This window comes from Rhipicephalus sanguineus, chromosome 8, assembly GCF_013339695.2.
Source record: "Rhipicephalus sanguineus isolate Rsan-2018 chromosome 8, BIME_Rsan_1.4, whole genome shotgun sequence".
Classification (NCBI taxonomy): domain Eukaryota; kingdom Metazoa; phylum Arthropoda; class Arachnida; order Ixodida; family Ixodidae; genus Rhipicephalus; species Rhipicephalus sanguineus.
This window is the reverse complement of record NC_051183.1, coordinates 113089327-113112351: the sequence shown is the minus strand read 5'-3', so window position 1 is coordinate 113112351 and position 23025 is coordinate 113089327. Positions and strand designations below refer to the sequence as shown.

Here is a 23025-nt window from a genome sequence, read left to right as displayed (position 1 = left end):
AATGGACACCGACGCGCACGCCTGTGAGCACGTAGGGACGTCTACTTGAAAACGTGAAGAAGGGCTACGCAGTCTTTTTTTCCAGCACCATGCGCACACGTATGACTGTTAGTGCATATGGGCTTCTAATTGAAAAGTGCAGGGAGTGCTAAGCAGTCTGTGTTTTCTTGCAGACCAGCAGTCCGGATTCCAGAGTGGATCTGACGCCGGTTTACAACAGAGTAACTATGGTTACCCGAGTGCGTTGGGGTCAACTGTGGGTAAGTATGCTGCCAAACATGTTTTTGTGTTTTCGTGATTGATGATTACTCCTAAATGGACACATGTTATGGTGTTACAAAAGGTACAGAACTATTTTACCTATTTATACACGTGCCTTTATGCGTACAGATATATTTTGCACTATCTTCTAGAGAAGCAATCTTCTGATTTTCTAGTTTCAGTTTGCCCCAGCCTTCAAATGTTGCACCACTTATAAGCAATACTTGATGGAGATGGGTACATAATTTTGCACGGAGTAGCGCAACACGACAGCGACTGAGAAGAAGACATACACAGTTTATGTGTTAGTATTGTTTTTATAAGTCCCTGTTCTGTTGCGCATTCTCTGGGTAAAATTGTGAATCCTAACCAACTCGCCCGGCAACTTGTCCTAGCAAGAACACGGATCATCCAATGTATTACTCTAGCCGGAGTATTTAAGCCAAAGCGAGAGTAGTGCCGAGTTAAACACGAACATTATTCTTTTCTTCAAGGCAGTGTAAATATACTAGGACCTCTCTTGTAGTCACGTGGAGTTCCAGGCTCACCAAAATCTCTCACGGACAGACCATCAGCGCAGTCTGGCCATCAGTCCCTAAATGTGCTATGGTATCGGATAAAAAAATTACTTTGTACCGGAATATTCAAGATCAATGCAACTGCCACCACCGTGCAGTTATGATTTCGCAGAGCAAAACTCAAACTTCACTTCCACGTGATGTTTCAAGAAAACAGTCATGAGTGCCTGAGTGCGTTTTCTCAATGTCTCCAGTTGTCAGCCGTTCCGCGGTCAACATTCGTGATATGTTCTCATGTCCCAGTCGTATTCCCAGACATGTAGCCAACTATATTAAAATAGAAGATGGAGCGAGTTGGTAGTTATTTCTTCAGAAAACAAGAGGGATGTATGAGCCAGCCATCTATCGCATTGAGATATGATGAGTGTAACTACATTGCATCTATGTTTAAAACGCAATAAACATGAATCGACTAAATAGATTTAAGGGGGGGGGGGCGAGGTTCACGTAGAGATATGCACAGTATGTGAGCTCTTGTTTTTCTGTTTTTAGATGCGAAGTGTCTTATAGCGGAGCTCAAACTGGTGGCGGTTGTGGTGTGCGGCGTCACCGCACTTACTGCGCATGAGCAAACTCTCTCCACATACATCTTCTCCACACACCTCCACACTCCCCCTCTCCACCCTTTCTCCCTCGCCCTCTTTTCTCCTCTCCTCTCCCCTCCCCATTTTACTTCCCCCTCCCCTACTCTCGTCTCCACTGCCCTCGTCTCGACATGCCGATACGCCGCTTCGCATCACCACATGATCCCCTTTAGCGGGAGGTGGTGTGATTGTTTCAATATACTTCAGTTGTGATTGTTTGCACTTGCCCACTCTACTTCATTCACCTTTGGTTCAAACTTCGAAAAACATTTACGAGCGTATCCAGACACACTTTCATTTGATGTCCCGTTAGCGCACAGGATCGTGTGAAATATGTTTTTCTCACATCAGACGCAGATACAGGAATATGCGCGTATTTCGGCTCTTACCTCCAACTCTTAAGTGACGAGCTCTAGCACCATTCACTTTCTCAGGAGTTGTATTAGTGACCTATACACTCGGACAACTATTCTTCGCCATGAAGAGAAAGCTATGGGGGCGCAGCTTCTGCAAACGTAATCCTGCGCGAAGCGGTCCAGTTTTGCGCGCGTTTCCTATTACTGTGCGAAGTGATCACTGCGCGGCATAAGTGTTGCCGCCTGTAGCATTTGGAGTACACGTGAAAGAAGCGAACTTTCCACGCATGAAAAAGGCGAAAACACAACGTCTAAGTTTAAACAAATATAATTATCTCACTCGTGTGTGCTGCGTCCTGTCTGAAAGAGCTTCCTGTAAGAAACGGAGTTTTTTTTTATTCTTCGTGTAGAAAACACGGACACGATTGCGGGAATGCAATCATTAGCGGCAGCGTTGGCGTAACGGGGCCCTGTAGCCTTCGCTTCATCGCCAAGAAACGTTGTCGGCGTGAGTGGACCCACACTTCAGACCATATAAAATGTGGCGACGCGTTAGGGACGTGAAGTACGAGTTATACCCAGGCTGGACCACGTCACCCCAACGTCGAAACTGGCACTTATACATCGAGCACGTTCTACGACTCAAGCCGTATTTCACGCGGTAGTGCGACTGCATCTCGATCGTTTTAGTTTGCTTGCGCATGTGCGTTTATGTTTTGTAAGTTTCGCTCCTGTATACCGTTGTATATATTTTTGCGCGTTCATCGGACGATGCTCGCTTTCTTTTTTTTTTCTAAGATTCCGAATAACGCCACTTGTCACCAGGTGCCGCAAGGGCGAGCGTGCATTCTGAAAAGAAAGGCACAAGGTGTTATTTCTTCTCGTCGTTTAAGTGTGGGGGCTGGCCTAGAATAATGCGGACGTACGATAAAAACTTGGGTTTATTTACCTCTGGTAAATAAGCGTATTTGGTGAAATGACCGCAGAGGCACATCGTTTCGGTCGGCAGCAAATCGCACGCTGCGGACAACGGCCAGAAGACGACAACGCCCCCTGTCTCGATGGTTGTCCGGTTTAGAAAGCCTTACATCGCGTCATGTTCAGCGATTCACGAACTGAGCCGAGTGATGGCGTCACCATCGGCCGATAGAAGACCTAGGGCGGTGTTGCCGGGGGACTGTACTCCTTGCGGCGTTGATCCATTATTCTGAAAGCGCATACCTGGAGATGGCAATGGATTCTTTCATCGTATTGCACCACGGCGACACCATCGTTCTAGGGTCGATGAACGTGGAGCGCGAACTACCTCGGCTCCGGCGCGAAGCTGTCGCTCAAAGCATGGCTCATGCCCCTATACCTCTGAGGGATTGCCCACTTAGGCGCTCAAAAGTTGAATACTGAAATGGTGCGCCGTCCGTATGTAAGAGTGTTTTGGGACAGCGCATGCTCTCGTACGGGAGTGCTGTCGTTTTTAAGAAGCCATCTTGATAATGATGTGCGTCTGTCTATTTCTTATCCTAATACCCTCCTGTAGCATGTGTCCCTGCGAGGAACGCTAGTGGAATAATACTTCACAGTTCGTCATACACCTCTCATACATTTCCTTGACGAACAAGCAACTTTGCGCCCTCGCACTTCCACACTGAGATTCCACTGAAGGATCGCCACCTTCGATTTAGACATCAGAGCATGAGTTGAATATATAAATAGGGTCTTTTCGCAAGGATGAATGTAGCCAGCACTGTCTTACAATGACAAAGCTCAGGTAGCTGCTGGGTATTCTTGAGAAAATAGACCGTGTGCTTGCAAGCACGGACACTTTGTCCTGGCTTCTCGCTTGTGCCCATGTTTGCATGACTAGCGCCTTTTATATTATGTAACACTATTTTATAGAAAAAAATACAGCTCGCAAACGGACGAGACGGAGAAATATGACACATCCCATGCGCTGACTCTCCAGTGGCGATTTATTCGAACACACACATTATTTAAGCGTACAAAATATACATACCGAACAAGCGTAAAGGAGCTGGCGCGGAGCAAAGAATGGAAATAAAAATATTCTCCCTCGCGAAACTTGACTTGTGCGGCAAAAGCATGTTAAGCAAACATATTACTGATTAAGCCTCATCTTTTTTCATCCCAATATACCAAAGTATGGCTGGAGCACCACCTCTTTTATTTAATGTAGTATCCTTCCACAAGTTCTCTTGTCATCGGATCCTTATGTGTGAAGAGCACCGTAGTATCCACATCGGCCACACTGCACTGCCGCACCTGTGTGCGCACGTCCCTTTTCATTGACACTACGGGGCTCTTCACACATCAGGATCAGACGACGAAAGAACTCGTGGAGGCATACTACATTAACAAAGGAGTCCTGCGCGACCCAAACCTCGTTATATATTTGCATGAAAAAGAAATAAACGTAATCAGCACTCTCTATCTTTGACATGACTTCTTGTCATGCATGTGAAGTTTCCCTGGGGTGAATATATTTGTTTGCATTGTTTTGTTCCGTGACAACTCCTCTGCGAAGGCTCATTATGTATACTCTGTATGCTTGAATAATCTGTATATTCCAATATATCACCAGTTTAGAGTCAACGTCTGTGTTGGGTCAGCTTTCTTCGTCCCATCCGTTCGAAGCATTGCAGCACTATCAGGAAAAAATATGGCAGGTTCGCACAAGTGGTGCCAAGCCTGAAGGAAGAGCGAATCTGGGTAGCATTCCCTGTTCTCTGTATTTGTTTCTTCCTTCTCTTTCTTACTCTGTCATTCCGTTTCGTGTACTCTTTTAACACGAAAGTGTTTTATGCCGGGGTCCACCAAGACTTCAGTGACGTATTTCCGTCAGGGAAATGATGTGGAAAAAATATACACGATCCGATGGTAAAGAAAAAAAGTTCCCTCAACAGGCATCGAACCCACGACCGCTGTGTCCGTAACAACACATGCCGGGCACGCTATCCACTAGGCCACGGTCACAGACTCCAGTGGCTTTACAAACGCACCTTTTATATCTACCACCTTCCCGGTCGGCGGGGTGGTGTTGCCCTCTGGGAGCGTTAAAGTAAAGTAATTCGTCATTACTGTGGCCTCCGCGATTAGCATCTGCGCCGCTTACACGTCCCTCCTATTCGGCGCGTTTTCAATAGAAGTTCAATTTTGTCAATGCCTTAACATACCGTGAGGTCACGACCTTAGCCAAGCGTCGTAAAAGCGTCGGCCTCGCTCATAGCTCTGCGACGCGCGCCTGCCCCACCTGGCTGTAACACCGCGTTCCCCGCTCACGCGCTCGTCCCGAGAAAAAAAATCACAGCATATCCACGGAGCGAATGATGATGAGTGGGCGAAGCTGCGGAGGTTCATCGGTAAACCGTAGGAGAGGAGAAACACCTGGTGTCTTTCGTTAAGCAGCTGGCGTCTTTTGGTTTTGCTTTAGAAACATCTGGCGTCTTTTCGTTTTGCTTTTAGAAAACATCTGGCGTCTTTCGTTGGTTTATTTCATCAATAAACGGTGTTTTGAACAAATTTTTATTGTTTAATCACGCACAGGAGAAATCTCACCAGGCACTACCTTGGAGGTAAACAATGGCTGCTAATGGGAATGAGAGACAGAAGAAGTCGGCTTTTAGCTAACACTTACACTTCTACTTCTACTAGCGTTTCCTACTGGAACATGCCAACGGCTGCTAATGGGGAATGAGAGACAGAAGAATACGGCTTTTAGTTACGCGAACGCTGCGAATTTTTTATTCTTCAACAACGCACAGGAGAAATCTCCCACCGGCACCACCTTGGAGGTCAAGATCTGGTACTAGCGTTAAGACTGGTTACCCACTACGACGGGAACGCACGGGCGCCGCTTTAAGGAGCTACGCCCCTAAAAGCGCGGCCGGGCTACCGGGGCGGCACGACGCTCTTTGCGTTTCCCTCTTGTCCGGGGTGTTCAATGACATATTAACATGCCGCGTGATGGCGACGAAATTCTGCGTCCAATATGCGACGCTCTTCTGGGTAACACAACTAGTTATCTGATTACGCTTTCACCGTTAACTACTACAGCCACCACAAGGGTTCGTTTATTCATTTAGCAGGAGCGTTAGTCGTCGGGATGGAGATGTACCAGCAATCATCAAAGTGGCTGCAACCACGTTAAACGGTGCTATAATATTAATAATGACAATATCTGGGGTTTAGCGTCCCAAAACCACAATGTGATTATGAGAGACCCCGTAGTGGAGGGCTCCGGAAATTTCGACCACCTGGGGTTCTTTAAGGTGCACCTAACGCTAAGTACACGGTAAACGGTGCTATAGCTGCCAGACATCTATATACATTGCGCAAACTCTCTTATATCAATTCAGGTACTTCGGTAAACATTCAGTTACTTCTGTAAGGGCGCGCTTTACTTTCGTGTTATTCAGATTCCTATAACGGACGGATCAACCATCTTTTTTTTCACTTCTGCGAGAACAATCTGTAGTTTCCTGGTGGACACCCTAGAGGCACTAGGGTGTGATGGACACCCCGGGCGATGCGAGCAATATGGGTAGGGGTGCCCGCAAGTGCCGCTTTACTTTGAACCGGCGAAACTTCATGTGCCACATTGATACATGAATTCATATGCGCTGATCGAGAACACTAAAAAACCCGCATCAATAATGCTTGGTCAGGTAGCCTTGAGGCAAGGGTCGGATACACTTGTTATAAGAATTATCGCGGAAGTTGGCGAGAGCAGCATGCTTACTAGCAACAGCACTTTCCTTTTCAGTAAGCATCCACAAGGCTCACATCGCTAGCCATTGCCTAAGTGACTTTCTTTATTGTTCGGCCGGGATCTCAACTAAGGTGTCACGGCGGGCTTGTTGGTGATCCATAGCATTCAAAGGTTTAGCGCATCCAAGACGGGACAAAGCGAAACACACAATGATGTGTTTGTGTGTTGTGAGTATTTGGCTTTGTCCCGTCTTCGTTGCGCTATATCTTTGGATCATCATCATCAGCAGCAGCATGTCTACGCCCACTGCAGGGCCAAGGCCTCTCCCATGTTCCGCCAACCAACCCGGTCCTGTGCTTTCTGCTGCCACGTTATACCTGCACACTTCTTAATCTCATCTACCCACCTAATTTTCTGTCTCCCCCTCACGCGTTTGCCATCTCTTGTAATCCAGTCAGTTACCCTTAATGACCACCGGTTATCCTGCCGACGTGCTACTTGACCGGCCCATATCCATTTCTTCTTCTTGATTTCAACTATGATGTCCTTAACCCCCGTTTGTTCCCTGACCCACTCTGCTCTCTTCCTGTCTCTTAAGGTTACACCTATCATTTTCCTTTCCATCGCTCGCTGCGTCGTCCTGAGTTTAAGTTGAACCCTCTTTGTAAGTCTCCAGGTTTCTGCTCCGTAGGTAAGTACCGGTAAGATGCAGCTGTTATATACCTTCTTCTTGAGGGATAGTGGTAGATTACCATTCATGATTTGATAATGCTTGCCGAATGAGCCCCAACCCATCCTTATTCTTCTATATTTCGCTCTCATGGTTCGGCTCCGCGGTTACTACCTGTCCTAAGTAGACGTACTCCTTACAACTTCCAGTGTCTCGCCACCTATCGCAAAGCGCTGTTCTCTGCCAAGATTGTTCCACATTACTTTAGTTTTATGCATATTAATTTTCAGACCTACTCTTCTACTTTCCGTATCCAGTTCAGTAATCATGAGCTGTAATTCGTCTCCCGCGTTACTCATCAATGCAATGTAATGCATTGATGAGAAACGCTCATCATACTCATCAGTGCAATGCATCAATGCAAGATACTCTCCACTAACTCTTATCCCTAACTCTTCCCAATCTAGGGCCCTGAAAACCTCCTGTAAACACGCGGTGAATAACATTGGAGAGATCGTGTCTCCCTGCCGTACGCACTTCTTTATTGGGATTCTGTCGCTTTCTTTATGGAGGACTATAGTGGCTGTGGATCCGCTGTAGATTTCTTCCATTTTGTTTATATAGGCTTCGTCGATGCCTTGATTCCGCAGTGCCTGCATGACTGCTGATGTCTCCACCGAATCAAATGCCTTCTCGTAATCTATGAAGGCTATGTATAGGGTTTGGTTGTATTCCGCGCATTTCTCTATGACCTGATTGGTAGTATGCATATGGTCTATTGTTGAGAATCCTGTACGAAATCCTGCCTGGTCCCTTGGATGATTGAACTCTAATGTCGTATTAATTCTGTTAGCAATTACTTTTGTAAATAGCTTGTAGACAACGGACAGTAAACTTATGGGCCTGTAATTTTTCAGGTCCTTGACGTCCCCTTTCTTATGGATCAAGATGATGTTGGCATTCTTCCAAGATTCTGGTATCCTCCCCGTGGAGAGGCACTTCGTATACAGGGTGGCCAGTTTCTCTAACATAATCTCTCCACCGTCTTTCAACAGGTCTGATGTTACCTGATCCTCACCAGCTGCTTTGCCTCTTTGCATTCCCTTTAGGGCCTTTCTTTACTTCTCCTGTCAATACTGGTGGGATGTCAGATTCCTCTGCGCTATTACTCCTTCTTACGTTATCATCCTGAATGCCTCGGCTGCTGTACAGATCTCTGTAGAACTCTTCCGCTACCTCAAGTATTCTATCCATATTGTTTGTGACCTTGCCTTCCTTGTCCCTTAATGCATACATCTGATTTTTGCCTATGCACAGTTTGTGGATGCGGCATCTCAAACCCTATCCTACCATGACACACCTCATGTACTAACCTCACGTTACATTATTCGAAGTACGGTTTAGTGATAAATATTGGATAGCGTCGCTTCAACCCAGGACACAGGAAAAACAATGAGACACAGGACAAGCGCTTCTCGCAATTCGTACAGCCACCGATCGGACTATTGCAATTAACACTTGTCCTGTGTGTCAGTGTCCTTCCCGTATCTGGTGTTGAATACGCGCTATACAATATTTATGATTATGAACCATCTAGCCCTGCCACGAGTTTAGTTAAACTACATAGTAAGCTTTCTTCCTCTTAGATACTGTTACGGCGACGTGCTTCTCTAGAGATGAGAATGAATTTCCCGACATCGCGCACGCGTCATGCAGAGTTTTTAGATGCGAAGTATCTTATGGCGGAGTTCAATCCGGTGGTGGTGGTGTGCGGCGTGACCACCCTTACTGCGCATGCGCATACCCTCTCCACTCACCCTCTCACATCCCCTTCTCTACATCCCCTCTCTCATCCCCCTCTCCACTTTCCCTCTCCCCTCCCCCTCTCATCTTTCTCTCTCCACTTACCCTCTCCCCACTCCCTTGCCCCTCTCCACTTCCCTTCTCCCATCCCCCTTTCCACTCTTCCCCTGAAACGCGGGCTAGACATGCCGAAATTCTCTCCTGCGCAACGCCGCGCATGCGCGTCCCCTCCCCCCCTCTCTCTCCTCTCCTACGCTTCCCCCCTCTCGCACGCCTGTCGACCGCGTTCCCCCCTCGCCCTGTGAGAATTAACGGCCAGGCTAGAGGGAAGACATGACGCGCGTAGCGTTCCTCTTCGCGTTCCACGACGCGAGGTCGGTAGCATGCCCAACGAACGCCAACGGAACGCGATCGTGCAAGTGCTCCGGCTTCGCATCGCCTCATGGTCCCCTTTAGCGGGAAATGTTGTAATTTTTTGTCGGAGAACATATTTAACTGGCGAGAGAGCGCACGTTCTAGCTACAGTGCAATTACAGGCACGATTTCTGTGCACAGCATGAACAGACTGTAAGGCCGCATGCGTGCGCGTAATCTCAACCATGTTTGCAAGCTCGCAAACTTCACAAGACCCAGGCTGTTTTTCATCTATGTACAAGTAGTCTTGCATGAGAAGAAAGCCTTTCTTCTCAGTAGAGAATTTCGCTGTTCTTCTTTCCGACTTCCAAAACAGCTCGTCTACAACAGTGTGGCATTTGAGAGTATCTCCGAAGTGAGGAAATATATTTTCCTCGGTGTTGGTAACTGACTCAGAAACCTTTGCCTTTTTACTCACTAAATTACCGCAACTACCTTTTTGAAATACCTTGAGCAACTCAACGTACCCGCTACTGAGTTACTATTGTCTGAATATTAACAATTCTTTGTCACTACGCTGCGTGAATACAGATTATTGCAATTTTTTTACTTAATTCAGGAAGCCAGTCACAACTGAGCACTGTATCCTGTAAGTATATGGCAGTTGCTGCCACATTCTGCCTATAGCCGCTTCAGCGTGCAATATTTTTACGAAACGATGTCTTGTTTTAGCTGCCCCCAAGTAAGTATCTATCTCGCAAATATTTTCCTTCGAAGTTAAGCAATGCAATTTCATTGGCAACCTTGGTTGTCGATATGCTAACTTATCACAGGCCGAACACACTGTTTCGAAGCGAAGGCAGTAAAACAATGCTGTCCAAACCCGACCACATCGATCTCGGGTAAATCCAATTATTCTTTCTTCCGAACTATTTTCCAACACGCCAATGCTGTAGCATCAATTCATAGGAAAACCTACGGCTACGAACAACAAAATACCCGTAGGCCTGGGTACATCGAACATCGAACAGCGCGAACGGCCCCGAAGCGCAAGATCCTGCTGTTCTCCAAAAGCTGGTGATGATCAATGCGGCAGAGAGCGTAGGAAAGTGTGGCGCCGCCGCTGCGTAGAGACTCCCAACAAGCACGCCGAGTATGAAATTGAAAAACAACGCCAACATTAGGGCAGATGCAGGACTAGAGGCTTCCGGTGCCCGAAGAGTACGCACAACTGCGAATGAAAATGTTGAGGCGTGATTGACATCAATACACTATTTTCCCGCGTGTACGTAACCCCTAAGAAAGGCAAAATAGACAACCACCCGTTTGTAGGACGAAGCCACGAGGAAATCCATACGGATTTCTCAGAAATAAAGCCCCTTAGTTGCCGAATAATTCGTCCTGGTCCGGGGTTCGAACCCGGGAACAACGCCTTTCTGGGCGATCCCTCTACCAACTGAACTAACCGGGAAGCCAGGAGTTGGCAGCGCGAGGGCGAATTCATCGACAACGCGAAGCAACTGGACACATATTGCAAATCAGTTCTGCGGAATCCCGCAAGGTGGTGGAAGGGTTAAGAAAGGGAAAATAGACAACCACCCGTTTGTAGCACGAAGCCACAAGAAAATCCATACGGATTTCTCAGAAATAAAGCCCCTTAGTTGCCGAAAAATTTGTCCTGGTCCGGGGTTCGAACCCGGGACCTACGCTTTTCCGGGGCGGTTGCTCCACCAATTGAGCGAACCAGGAAGCTAACAATTGGCAGTGCGAAGGCGAATTCATCGACAACGCGAAGCAACTGGACACATATTGCAAATCAGTTCTGCGGAATCCCGCAAGATGGCGGAATGATTAAGAAAGGGAAAATAGACATGTCTATTTTTCCTTTCTTAACCCTTCCGCAACCTTGCGGGCTTCCGCAGAACTGATTTGCTGTATGTTGCCCCTGCATGTAAACCCGCACCCCCCGCTGCAAACCACGGGTTAAAAAAATTCCTGCGTATTGCCGCTAAGCCACCACGCTTGCATTTTGTGAATAAATACCGTGAAGCCAACTGGTGCACTGAAATTTCCGCTAAAGGTACAGTGAATTCTTTGCAAGTTTTGTATAGAGTTAGGTAGTGATCACCATCAGCCTCATTACGCCCACTCCAGGGCAAAGATCTCCCCCATTTTCTGCCAACGGAACACGGGAACATCGAGTTCTGCGATCTATCGAACGAATTCCTGTGTCTTGCAAGTTCGATGTACGTGGGTTCTGCTTTACGATCGCCCTTATTTGTGGAAAGTAGACTTCAATGAAATATGACAGCGAAACTACAGGTTTGGGATAATAAATAACATTAGAGCGGTTCGTTCTTTGTTTGGTATGCTATCCACTCCGGCTTATCAATAGTCTTTTTGTCTCCTGTCATATCTGCCGGCAAAAACCGGCATTTTCTAGCCTCACACTGGCCTTATAATACCATGCCTTTAATACAGCTAATGTTCTTCATAGAAAGGACAGGCTTGATGCTCCAGCACATACTGTAGCGTCCCGTAGAGTTAAACACCTGATGCGCAATCTGAGTTGCTAAGCGTTGCCTGTATGTGCGAACGCATCTCGCTTCTGCAATTTAGAGCCCGTAGTCAGAAAAACGTATGGCTGCAGAATTGCTCCTAATAAATTTTTCAAAGTACCGTGGTACTGGACACTTCTCTAGCCGGACTCGATGGCGGACGGCTAAGAATTTATGACCTAAATTCTTCGTGGTTTCCACTCGTTCTTTTTCTAAGATTTCATATATTACGTTCACCTTCACTTTTGGTAAGCACCTTTATTTCGCGCATAAGCTAGAACTTGGGAACTACAGCGTTTATTTTTTGAGAATCATCTCTAACGACGCAACGATGTCTCTCACTGTTGAGAATATTCTCTATTAAGTGTGAAGCACTTAGTGAAATCAGCCACTTTGAACGTATCTATCTATCTATCTATCTATCTATCTATCTATCTATCTATCTATCTATCTATCTATCTATCTATCTATCTATCTATCTATCTATCTATCTATCTATCCGCCTACGACTATGTGCTGTCGTGGCCGTTTCGCTCACGTGATATGTACCGAAATTGTTTCCCATGACAAGAGTGTGTCACGAACATAAATGCCAGATCGTAGCATGGCCATCATTAAATGCATGTCATGTACTCTACAATTTATACGACACTATCTTTCCGCTCTCGTGGCCATTTCATTAACCTAATACGCATAGCAAAATATCTGTGGCATCACATGCTTGTAGGACCCACGTAAATGAGAAGTCGTAACATGAGCATATTTATGTGCATATTATATGCCTCATAATTTACACGACATGGTTTTTTAATCTTTAGGCCGTTTCAATATGTCTATGTACACCAAAATTGGCTTGCGATGTGATGACTCTCTAAGGAACATGCACTGCAGGTCATAATAAGAAAATTGTCATGCATGTTATGCACGTCATGATTTGCATGAGATATTTTAGAGCTCGCGGTGATGCCGCGGCCATGACATGATATATGCCGAAATTGGCTTGAGTGCGACAAACATAAAGGACGGTACGTGCATGGTATACACCGGCATATATATGCAAGCACGCGCATGACAAACATATGTAAACGACTCATTAACTTGATACACAAAAATTTTCATGGTACTTCATGAGTGTACCACGAACATATTTTACAGGTCATAATATCAATATCATGTTATACACATCGTATGTGTCATCATTTACATGATTCGGTGCAGGAGCGCTAGTACTCGATTAATCAACTTCGCATATACCAAAAAACTGGCGTGACCTCGCAGTAGCGTATGAAAAAAACATGGCAGATCCCACGCGTTGTGGGAATCGGTGTAATGCGAAGCAGTCAGGGAGTACCTTCTGTGCTATATCTTATGGCTTTGAGCCAAGCGTTACGAGCTGGATCGACGTGTGTTTGTAAGTGTAGTAGCTGTGTGCACATCGTGGGCTTACCAGGGACGTCGACTACACTGGCGTTTAAAGGGTAGCTTATGGTGTGACGTGACATTTCAGCCCTTACGTTAGAGTACATACGTCAATATTCTCGAAACTAAATGGAGTGTATGGTGCAACCATGGGAATATCATACGTTACTTTCGTTAATGTATTCCTCCGGGGCCGAGCAGTTGCTTCAATATAGCATGCTGAATCATAGGAATACAAATGGAATGTTCTTTAGGTTGCAATAAAAGCGGAGCCAACACTGGAACCACCGATGTTAATGTGATATGACGCCTGTATCGTAGCGGTACATATGCATTGTTTATTGCTTTCTTGTAAAATTGTACGCTCCGCCACGGTGGCCTTGTGATTATGACGCTCGACTGCTGACCCGAAGGTGGCGGGATCGAACCCCGGCCGCGGTGGCTGCATTTTCGATGAAGGTGAAAATGTTTCAGGCCCATGTATTTAGATTTAGGTGCACGTTAAAGAACCTCAGGTGGTCGAAATTTCCGGACCCTTCCACTACAGTGTCCCTCATAATCATATCATAATTTTGTGACGTTAAACCCCAGATATAGTTACTATTGTAAAATTAGATAGCCAGCACCACAACCACAAGCGACGTTGCACCGATATTACGCCTTGATAGGCTGTTTTTCCAGACCGGTTTATAGACCTGGCGTGGATCTGTGGTACAATACCTCATTATTACGCAGAATGCTTGGATTCGATTTCTGCTGAGATCCTAATTTCTGGGGCGAAGCTTCTTATGCCGTGGGTCTGTCCATCCTCCGTTTGTTTGTAGCGTTGTACTAGCCATTTCTAGCTCGTGACAAGCGCGCTCTCTGTTATGCAGTGGAAGAAGACGACGACGTTGACAAGTGACACTCTCGTGCGTGTTCGCCTGTCTGGCGTTCTTTCTTCTTTACTGCGTCTCGTGTTTTCAACAACACCCGAAGGCAACATTTCAGAAGTCACGCGTCATGAGGCTCCCTCTTGGCACGCTTTCTCTTTAGCTCGGAGTCGCCAGATGGAAGACAACGCTGCGGAACGGAGGCACGGAAGGCGGCGGCAGCGCGCGCTCGCAGACAGAATCCTGAGGTGAGAGCCCGCGAGGCCGAAGCTGCACGTCGACGCCGCGAAGTAGATTCCGCCGTTCGAGCCCGCCAAGCCGAAGCTGCTCGACTAGCTGCACGGCTGCGGTGAGAAGACCCCGCCGTTCGAGCACGCGAGGCCGAAGCTGCCCGACAAGCTGCAGGGCTGCGGCGGGAAGACCCCGCCGTTTGAGCCCGCGAGGCCGAAGCTGCCCGACGAGCTGCACGGCTGTGGCGCGAAGACCCCGTCGTTGGAGCCCGCGAGGCCGAAGCTGCTCGACAAGCTGCACGGCTGCGGCGCGAAGACCCCGCCGTTCGATCCTGCGAGGCCGAAGCTGCACGGCTGCGGCGCGAATCGGATCTTCAAAATGTGGAGGACTGTGAAGCGGCAACAAAGCGCGCGTACCGGCAGGCAGAGCCCGAGGCTGTGCGAGCACGTGAAGTGGCTGCAAAACGCATCAGGCGGGCTCTGCCCGAAGGCGCCGACGCGCGCTTCCAGCGGGACTTCCTTGATAACAGTTTCGGCCATAGTTGCGGTGTGTGCAACAGATTGTGGTTCTCAAACAATCTAGTCACAATATCTTCCATCAAGAATGACCACGCTCGCGCCAATGCCATCGCCGTGCTGCAGCGCGAGTTTGCTTCGCCCCACTCATCATCATTCACCACGTACATATGATGTGATTTTTTAGGGGCGAAGCTCCTTAAGCCGTGAGTCGTGCGTCCCCGATGTATGTAGTAGCCACCTCTCGTTTAGTTCGTGGAGTGTGCGCTAGATGGCGGTACTTGTATATGATGAAAACACGGCTCAAGGCCGGCTAGATAACCGAGGACGACGAAGTGGGAAGCTGGAGCAGCAACCACTATTTCTCTGAGGAATACGACGCTCGGGTCTTCGGTTCTTCGGACTTCAACGCCTGATGCTCACCACCCCTTCTCGAAGCGGTTCTGCCAGTCCGATCCCGCAGCCCGTTCCTGCAGTGGATACTCCTGTCCACCGCTACAGTCGCCGACTGCGAGGCCTTAGTCCCAAGGCCATCCCTCTGGAACTTTTCTAGCCAAGCCCCACATCAGGAGAAATGGCCACCGCCGGCGCTTCACAGGTGACTGTTGAGCAGCCGATGCGAGATGCGAGATGTTATAAAACTATACTTGTAGTATGATTAAATATGATGAAAAGATGTGATGTTATGAAAATATGAATGATGTCATATGTGGCACCTGCCATTGGACGCCTGCGAGCATAAACGGCACTCGCTCTTGGTGCGCACTCGGAGTCGTCGCATGGATAAGGCTGCTGGGGAGCGGCGAGCGCACAAGGCGGCTGCTCGGCGACGCCGCCAAGAATCTGCCGTTCGAGAACGAGAGGCCCAGGCAGCACGGCATTGGCGCCAAGATCCTGCCGTACGTGAAAGAGAGGCCGAAGCGTGTCGTCACTCTTTAGTGGGGCGAATCACTCGTATTCACGGTTTACCGATGATGCCCTCTGGAGCTTCGCACCACTCATCATCATTCACCCCGTGGATATTATGTAATTTTTTTCATTCTTTCCATTCGTCAAGTCAGAGCTTCCGATGTCGGTTCTTCTTAACGCTCTCGTATTTAAACTAGCAATATCTGTTCTCGCCATTCCTGGGTAGATATAAACTGTCAATCACCTGTGACGTACACCTGTATACCGCGGCCCGTGGTAAACGGTTATGTGCCACACGTGTCTGGAGGAAAGGGTTTGACGTCGTACTCTACAGGATTTTCAGGTTATTCATGTCATGACCCGATAGTAATATTCATGAAATAATCTTACCCTCCCAAGCCAATTTTGGTCTACACCAAGTTACGGAGGCGATCATGAAAGCACCGAGGCGTAGGCGGCCAGATAGATAGATAGATAGATAGATAGATAGATAGATAGATAGATAGATAGATAGATAGATAGATAGATAGATAGATAGATAGATAGATAGATAGATAGATAGATAGATAGATAGATAGATAGATAGATAGATAGATAGAAATGATCAAAGTGCCAAAGGTTCGCTAAGAAATGCTTCGCATTTAAAACAATTTGTTTCATGAAATGATAGTATGAGGTCAATGTCTCGTATGTCTTAAATAGACGACAAGGCACCACCGTGTTGTCAGGGTGTTGGTTTCCATACTTTGCTGTATACGAAAATGTGCGTAATATGACGTTCGGTCATGGCTATATAACCAACAGGTGATGACGTGAATGTTCATGCCATGCATGTCATGTCTATCAGAAGATAAAAAACAGAAGTGATTTAAACGCCATGAAGTCATTCCGATCGTCTCATTAGCATGGGATAAATAAGCCAGACGATAATTGCACGAAAAGCTTGCGGTGGTGAATGACTTGCCATGACATGAATATCTTGGCTTATCTCAAAGTCAAATTATACGGTGTATGGAGCTCCTTGCTGAAAGCTTCGCGTTTCATCGATCCACACATTGCGTGGGATTTGCTGTTTTCTTTAAGTTTTATCACCTTTCTGATTTCAGAGATTCATCGGCACCGATGTACTGCTTCACAATCACTGTTTGCTTTCTCGTCTTCATGTTCATTGGCCTGGCAGCCGTCGTACTTATGACGCACAGTAGTAAGAATTACTCTTGTATGCTACTGCGAAACGAGGGTTTGGCGCTCGCTCTGTTTCTACAATAGCCACACGAAAAGGTAGTCCAGCGATTGCTGTATTTTTATAAAGGCTTCACTGTCACGAAAGTTTAAAGGCAAGCTTATACCTTTTGTTGAGAGCAAATTAGTTAATCCGACTAAACGCTTCGTCCTACTTCGATCGAAGCTAAGATACGCCATTATTGTCTGACCCCTACCCTCAATATAACATAAAAGGGAAGGTTTCAGACAGGCTTTCCGGATTGTTTATAACAAATTTTCAAAATTGCCCTCGCTGACTAAACTAAAGATGTATAATAATGCACTAACATTTGAAGTGCGTTGAAAAACACTTAGGGTATAGAATTTCTTTGTGAGCTAGTGAAAGCAGTCACCTGTACTGGCAATGTACGTATGTATGCCTACTAAAGACGAGACCTACTCGCCAACGTCACAGAAACGCTCTAATCGCTTATTTTGAGCAAATCTGGCTATTTAAATGCCATTTCTTTCCGCGCATGACTTATGACTTCAACAACTTGTCTTCGTAAAAGTTTTCTTCTGCCTTTTGAACCTAAATGAATGAAAGAAGGGCTCGTTTAAGGGCTCGTTTTTTCTTTGTTAGATACAACATTAATGAAAACTAGCAGACAGTCATGCCAAGGAATGTATAGGGGATGTTGATAGGGAATGTATGCTATTTCTCATTAATTCTATTTCTATTGAAAAACAAACGAGCCATTAAAACTTTCCTTATTTCTTTCATTCACAGCAAGGCAGACTCTGCCAGACTTCATGCCTTCAGATACCATGCGAGTTATTATTGGTCAGCTGTCAGCTCATAAAATGATGATATGCTATGTGACGCCAGCAGGCAGAAAAAGAGCGCTCCACACTCGCCGTCATGGCTACGAATGGTGCTCATAACACTCGCAAGTTTATATGCACAGATATAACGAATAAAATGGACGGGAGGATGAGTGCCACCGAAGCTCAAGTGGTAGAGCATCGGACGAGTTATTGGAAGGTTGAATGTTCGGTCTCTGCCAGCGGCAAGTTATGTTTTCGTCTAATCAAATTTCTCTTCATTTATGTCGCAATTAATACAACCAACACACCTTATACTGTCCTTGGTCTGACTGTCTGTTAGTTCTCACTACCTTGTGCACTAGTACTGTTTAAAGCTGTATTCTTATAACCTAAAGTGCCGTATTACTTTATTTACATAATAATGCATTTTATGCACCCTGCGTGGACTGCGTGTACGCAGTATGTTTTTAAAAGTAATATATTTAGAATAGCGTTCTAAAACACGTGGCCCGCGTACCTTCCCATAGCGGCCCTGCCGCACATTAGTCTTCGTCTCATATTTCTTTTTATCTTCCTAATACCTATGTTCATGAGCTACACAGACGTGGCTGGTCTCAAGCATTTCTCCGTGATTCACCCCATCTGGTTACCCTCTGTTAAAACATGACCCGGTAATAAAACTATATTTAGGAATCGGCATCGAGATTTCAATCATTCTGAAGATTAGCTCCCCTATGTTTCTGGAATCTTCACGTAAAATTTCCTTCATAGGTTACCCATATATATTATACAGATAACGCCTTTCAAACGGCAGCGTTATCTTTAGAGGGACATTAAAGAGCAACACGATTTTTCTCATATTAGTAAACTACTCTTTCACGATACCAAAAACACCACGTTTGCTGCGCGAAGGCGGTTAGTAAGCGAGAAAACGCGCAAGAACAAAACGTGGGTGGCGACGCCACCTTGAAGTTTCCGCACCATTTGCCGTGACGTCACATGTTTTGACGGCGCCTACTAGGGACTACGTAGTTTCTAATTGGTAAAAATGGAATACATTGCCCTCTGAGGGGCGTCATAGACTTAACATAGCAAGTTTGGGGTAAATTTGTTGAGTCAATGGCGCCAAAATACGATAAATGCATTTTGAAATCCGTGACATGAAACTTTGTCCTTGATTTGCTCTTCTAATAATAATCATATGATGGCGAAATTAACGACATTACAGATCTCCGAGCAAAATTTATCAATCTAAACCGATTTATTGTCTCTGTTTAGTGTCCCTCTAAATTTAGTTCAGACTACCATCCCCCCTCTCTTCCGCCCACCATCCACCACACTTCAACTTTTTGCGCCAGCACTCCTCCGGTTCTAGAATGTCCGCATGCAGACAGGGATGTGACACCAGTCAGAAACTTGTCGAAGAAATCATGTCGCAATCAGTAACGATTTCATTCTGTTCTAGTGGGGACATTTCTGATATTCTTGGCTGCTGGCTATTTTATCTTGCGCCAATTCCACTAGTCTTGCCCATAGCGGGAAGAAGCTTCGAACATTTGTTGCTTGAGCACATACCGCCCTCACCACCCACTATAACGCACGAACGAGCGCACTGAATTCATCAGTTGCTGATACAGGAGGAAGTCAGCCTCACTGTAATATGCCACTATTCATACGGGATTATCTTAAAATATAGCGTTTTGATTTGGGCAGGTTTAATAAATAAAAGGTCACCCCAGTCTTCGATAATTTCTATTGTAAAGCTGCCTTCTTCAGCCGTTTATCCGACCCAGTACCTCTTACAGCCTGATGACCTCATCGATAGGTAAACTTAGCTACATTGTCGCGTTCTACCTTGATTTCTCACCAGGCTGGGGGAATTTTCAGCGAACTATGCTTTGAAGAATAACTCATTGCCAACCTTCGCTATTTGTCTAATGACAAAACATCTAATGGCACTGCCCTGGCTATTTTTTAGAAGCTTGCTCCCTGTGCTCGCGCCTTGTTTGTTGCCGGCGTGTACACTCTCCGGTGATTTCAAGAATACTCACTAGATGGCGCGCCGCTGCTCAAGGCGGCGCACGCCACGCTGGCACAGGCGCTAGTTAGATAGGTGACAGCTAGAGGGCCGCGCCTCTCGTTTGGCGCGCTTCCTTCCTCTTCGCCAGGAGCTCACTCAGCGAACACTCTTCGTTGCCGCTCCGCAGCATGAACACCCCAGCCAAGACGGCGTTTCATGCTGCTGCGCGGCGGGCTCGCCGCCAAGACCCTGCGGTGAGAGCCCGGGAGGCCGAAGCCAAGAGGGCTAATGTATATATAGCAACGTTGTCACGGCTATATATGATTGTACAGGAAAGTGTACGGAGGATTCGCGGGTTACCTGATCATGTCCGAGCAAGCTCCTCTAACATGACTGACTTCGTGGATATGGCGGTGATTTCTTACTTTGTGAATGTTGACCCTTCCCGTACAGAGCTTCCATTTAGCCGATTTGACCCGGCCACCCTTTTCACTGCTGCTTTTAATTGCTTAACATCATAGTCCTGTATGTCACTGAGTTTCATAATCTTGATCGGCTTCAATACTTGAACAAGTACTATTTTATCTACTGAGGTTGTCACTTTCATCAGCTATTGTTACATTGAGACAATAGGGCTTTAGGTAAGCATATTTTTTGCCTAGCTACATAACCTCAAATTTCCATTACTGCAACCTAAATCAGTCAATTACGTTTTCCTTCCGTCCCTCTTTATCGTTATTTCTACTTTTTCTGAGCCATAGCACTTATTCTCAAGGGCAATCTTATATTTATTGATCTTTGTTTGGAATTTATCCAGGTGGCGCCGTTATTTAGTTGTTAACCTCCGTCAGTAGGCCTGCGCCAGTATTTTTATACCAGGGTTGTTATGCACTATTTAATCTATATAGCTACTTCTGTCTCCTTTGGGTCCTTTTCCATGTTCACTTCATATTTGTAGACTTTCGAAAGAAGCTGTTCGTTGCAGGTAGTTAGTTTCATTGTGAGAGTTCGAATAACTATTTTCTAGTATTTCTTGAGCCTGCATCACAGTTACCAATTGCTTTTTCTGAAAAAGTAATTATTTGAATGCTAATTCCGCATCATCCTAACATTGTTCTTCTTTGTTAACAAGGCTGGAAGTTGGAGTGCGTTCTTGTGTTCCTTTTAGTTAATAATTTCAAATTCAGTTTTGCTCACACTTCATTCATACAGTAAAACACATCGATGACATTGTGCAATGTCTGCTGTGTCCTGAATGAGAAGCACCTTTATTTTTTTGTTTATTCAAAGTGCCTTATGTAGCGAGGACGCACAGATTATTCAGTAATATATATGCTCGCCTGGTATGCTCACTTCGCTAAGGCCAGTGACATCTTCGTTGATGCCTTCCAACTATTTGAGTAATTGCGCTAGTCAATATTCACTGGAAAAGGTCCGCATATTGTGTCAACATATGGAAACCACCAAGTTGTATAAAGGCAGTGGTATGCAAGTGGTGTTATAGGCCTGGTCTGCAATGTCAGTCATTTTTATACAGTGATATCCTGGACATGACCTCGGAGCAGCGAACATACCCGTAGATCACTACTATTTTGAATATTTTGTTACTCTCCGACGGCACGTTGAACCGTTACGACGTTTCATTGAGGTACTAAATCAGAGCGACGATCGCAGCAGCAGCAGCAGGCAGGGCGTAGCCAGAGAGTGAACTGTCAGTGCGCGTGAGCGGACGGTGATGTGGTGTGTCGATCTTCTTCCTCACAATAGTAAACAGCGAGAAAGGGGCAGCGTTGAGCGTTGTGCACGTAACACTTCAATGAAATAAGTATGCAACCAACACAGAAACTAGGAAGGGCGTTATGAGACAATGGGTTTTGCTTCCTTTTTCTTCTGCACCTCCCGTTTACACCTAATCGCTGCTTGGATCTTTTTTTACTAGGTGTTGAAGATGCCACCGACAGGAACGACGACTCTTTCGTCGGTAGTGGTGGAGGTGGAGGAGGGGACAGCTCAGGGCCTTCCTTGCCAATCCCACGCCCGCCTGTGTATATGACAACCATGTCTGTAACCACTGCATTGCCTGATCCTCACCAAAGGAGCACGGATGCCACTCCCTACCAAACGCCTGCTGCTACTCCGAGTACACCAGCTGCCACGCCACAAGCGACTCCTTCACCTTCGACCTCGAGTACTGCTCAGGCTCCCACGCTAACACCTCCAACTCCCACACCGCGGACAACCACCAAACAGCCGACTCCGAGTACGACGGCTCCCACGCCACGGCCAACTACCACACGGCCGACTCCGACGCCGACGACTCGCAAGCCACGACCAACTACCACAAGGCCCACACCCAGGCCAACGACTCCCACGCCACGGCCAACTACCACACGGAGGACTACGACTCCAACGACTCGCACGCCACGACCAACTACCAAAAGGCCGACACCCAGGCCAACGACACGCACGCCACGGCCAACTACCACACGGACGACTCCGACTACGACGACTCGCACGCCACGACCGACTACCACACGGACGACGCCTACTCCAACGACTCGCACGCCAAGGCCAACTACCACACGGACGACTCCGACTACAACGACTCGCACGCCACGACCGACTACCACACGGACGACCACAAGAGGTCAGTTTGAAATATTCTCTAGATTTCAGGGCCTCATTATCCGGAACTGGAATATTGCTATAAGGTCCGCCATAACGAGGGTTTATGCATTCATTTTGTGTACTTGGGGGACTGCAACGTGGAGATTAAGTAATTCTAAGTACACGAGTTTTTCTGCTTTAATCATAACTAAAGGGCTTACGTGATGCCACAATGACACCGGCCAAATCAAGGTGGTTAGAGTGAATGAAAAAGACACTGCGCTATCAGTACAGTGAGTGCAAACAGCAAGGCCATAGTCATGACTACCATAAATGTATGTTGACGACATTTTCGATGGAGGCGAAAATGTTTGAGGCCCGTGTACTTAGATTTAGGTGCACGTTAAAGAACCCCAGGTGGTCGAAATTTCCGGAGCCCTCCACTACGGCGTCTCTCATAATCATAGCGTGGTTTTGGGACGTTGAACCCCAGATATTATTATTATTATCATGTATGTTGACGACCTTGATAAC

General features: G+C 46.6%; 1 protein-coding gene across 1 annotated transcript in view; it reads left to right on the top strand.

Annotated features, from left to right (window-relative positions):
* LOC119403450 (uncharacterized) overlaps positions 1-22541 on the top strand; it is a 99240-nt gene extending 76699 nt beyond the window's left edge. Inside the window, exon 3 of the mRNA XM_037670383.1 lies at positions 21981-22541. Within this exon, the coding sequence (XP_037526311.1) occupies positions 21981-22541 (561 nt within the window). The remainder of the gene's footprint in view (positions 1-21980) is intronic.
* The last annotated feature ends 484 nt before the right edge of the window (positions 22542-23025 follow it).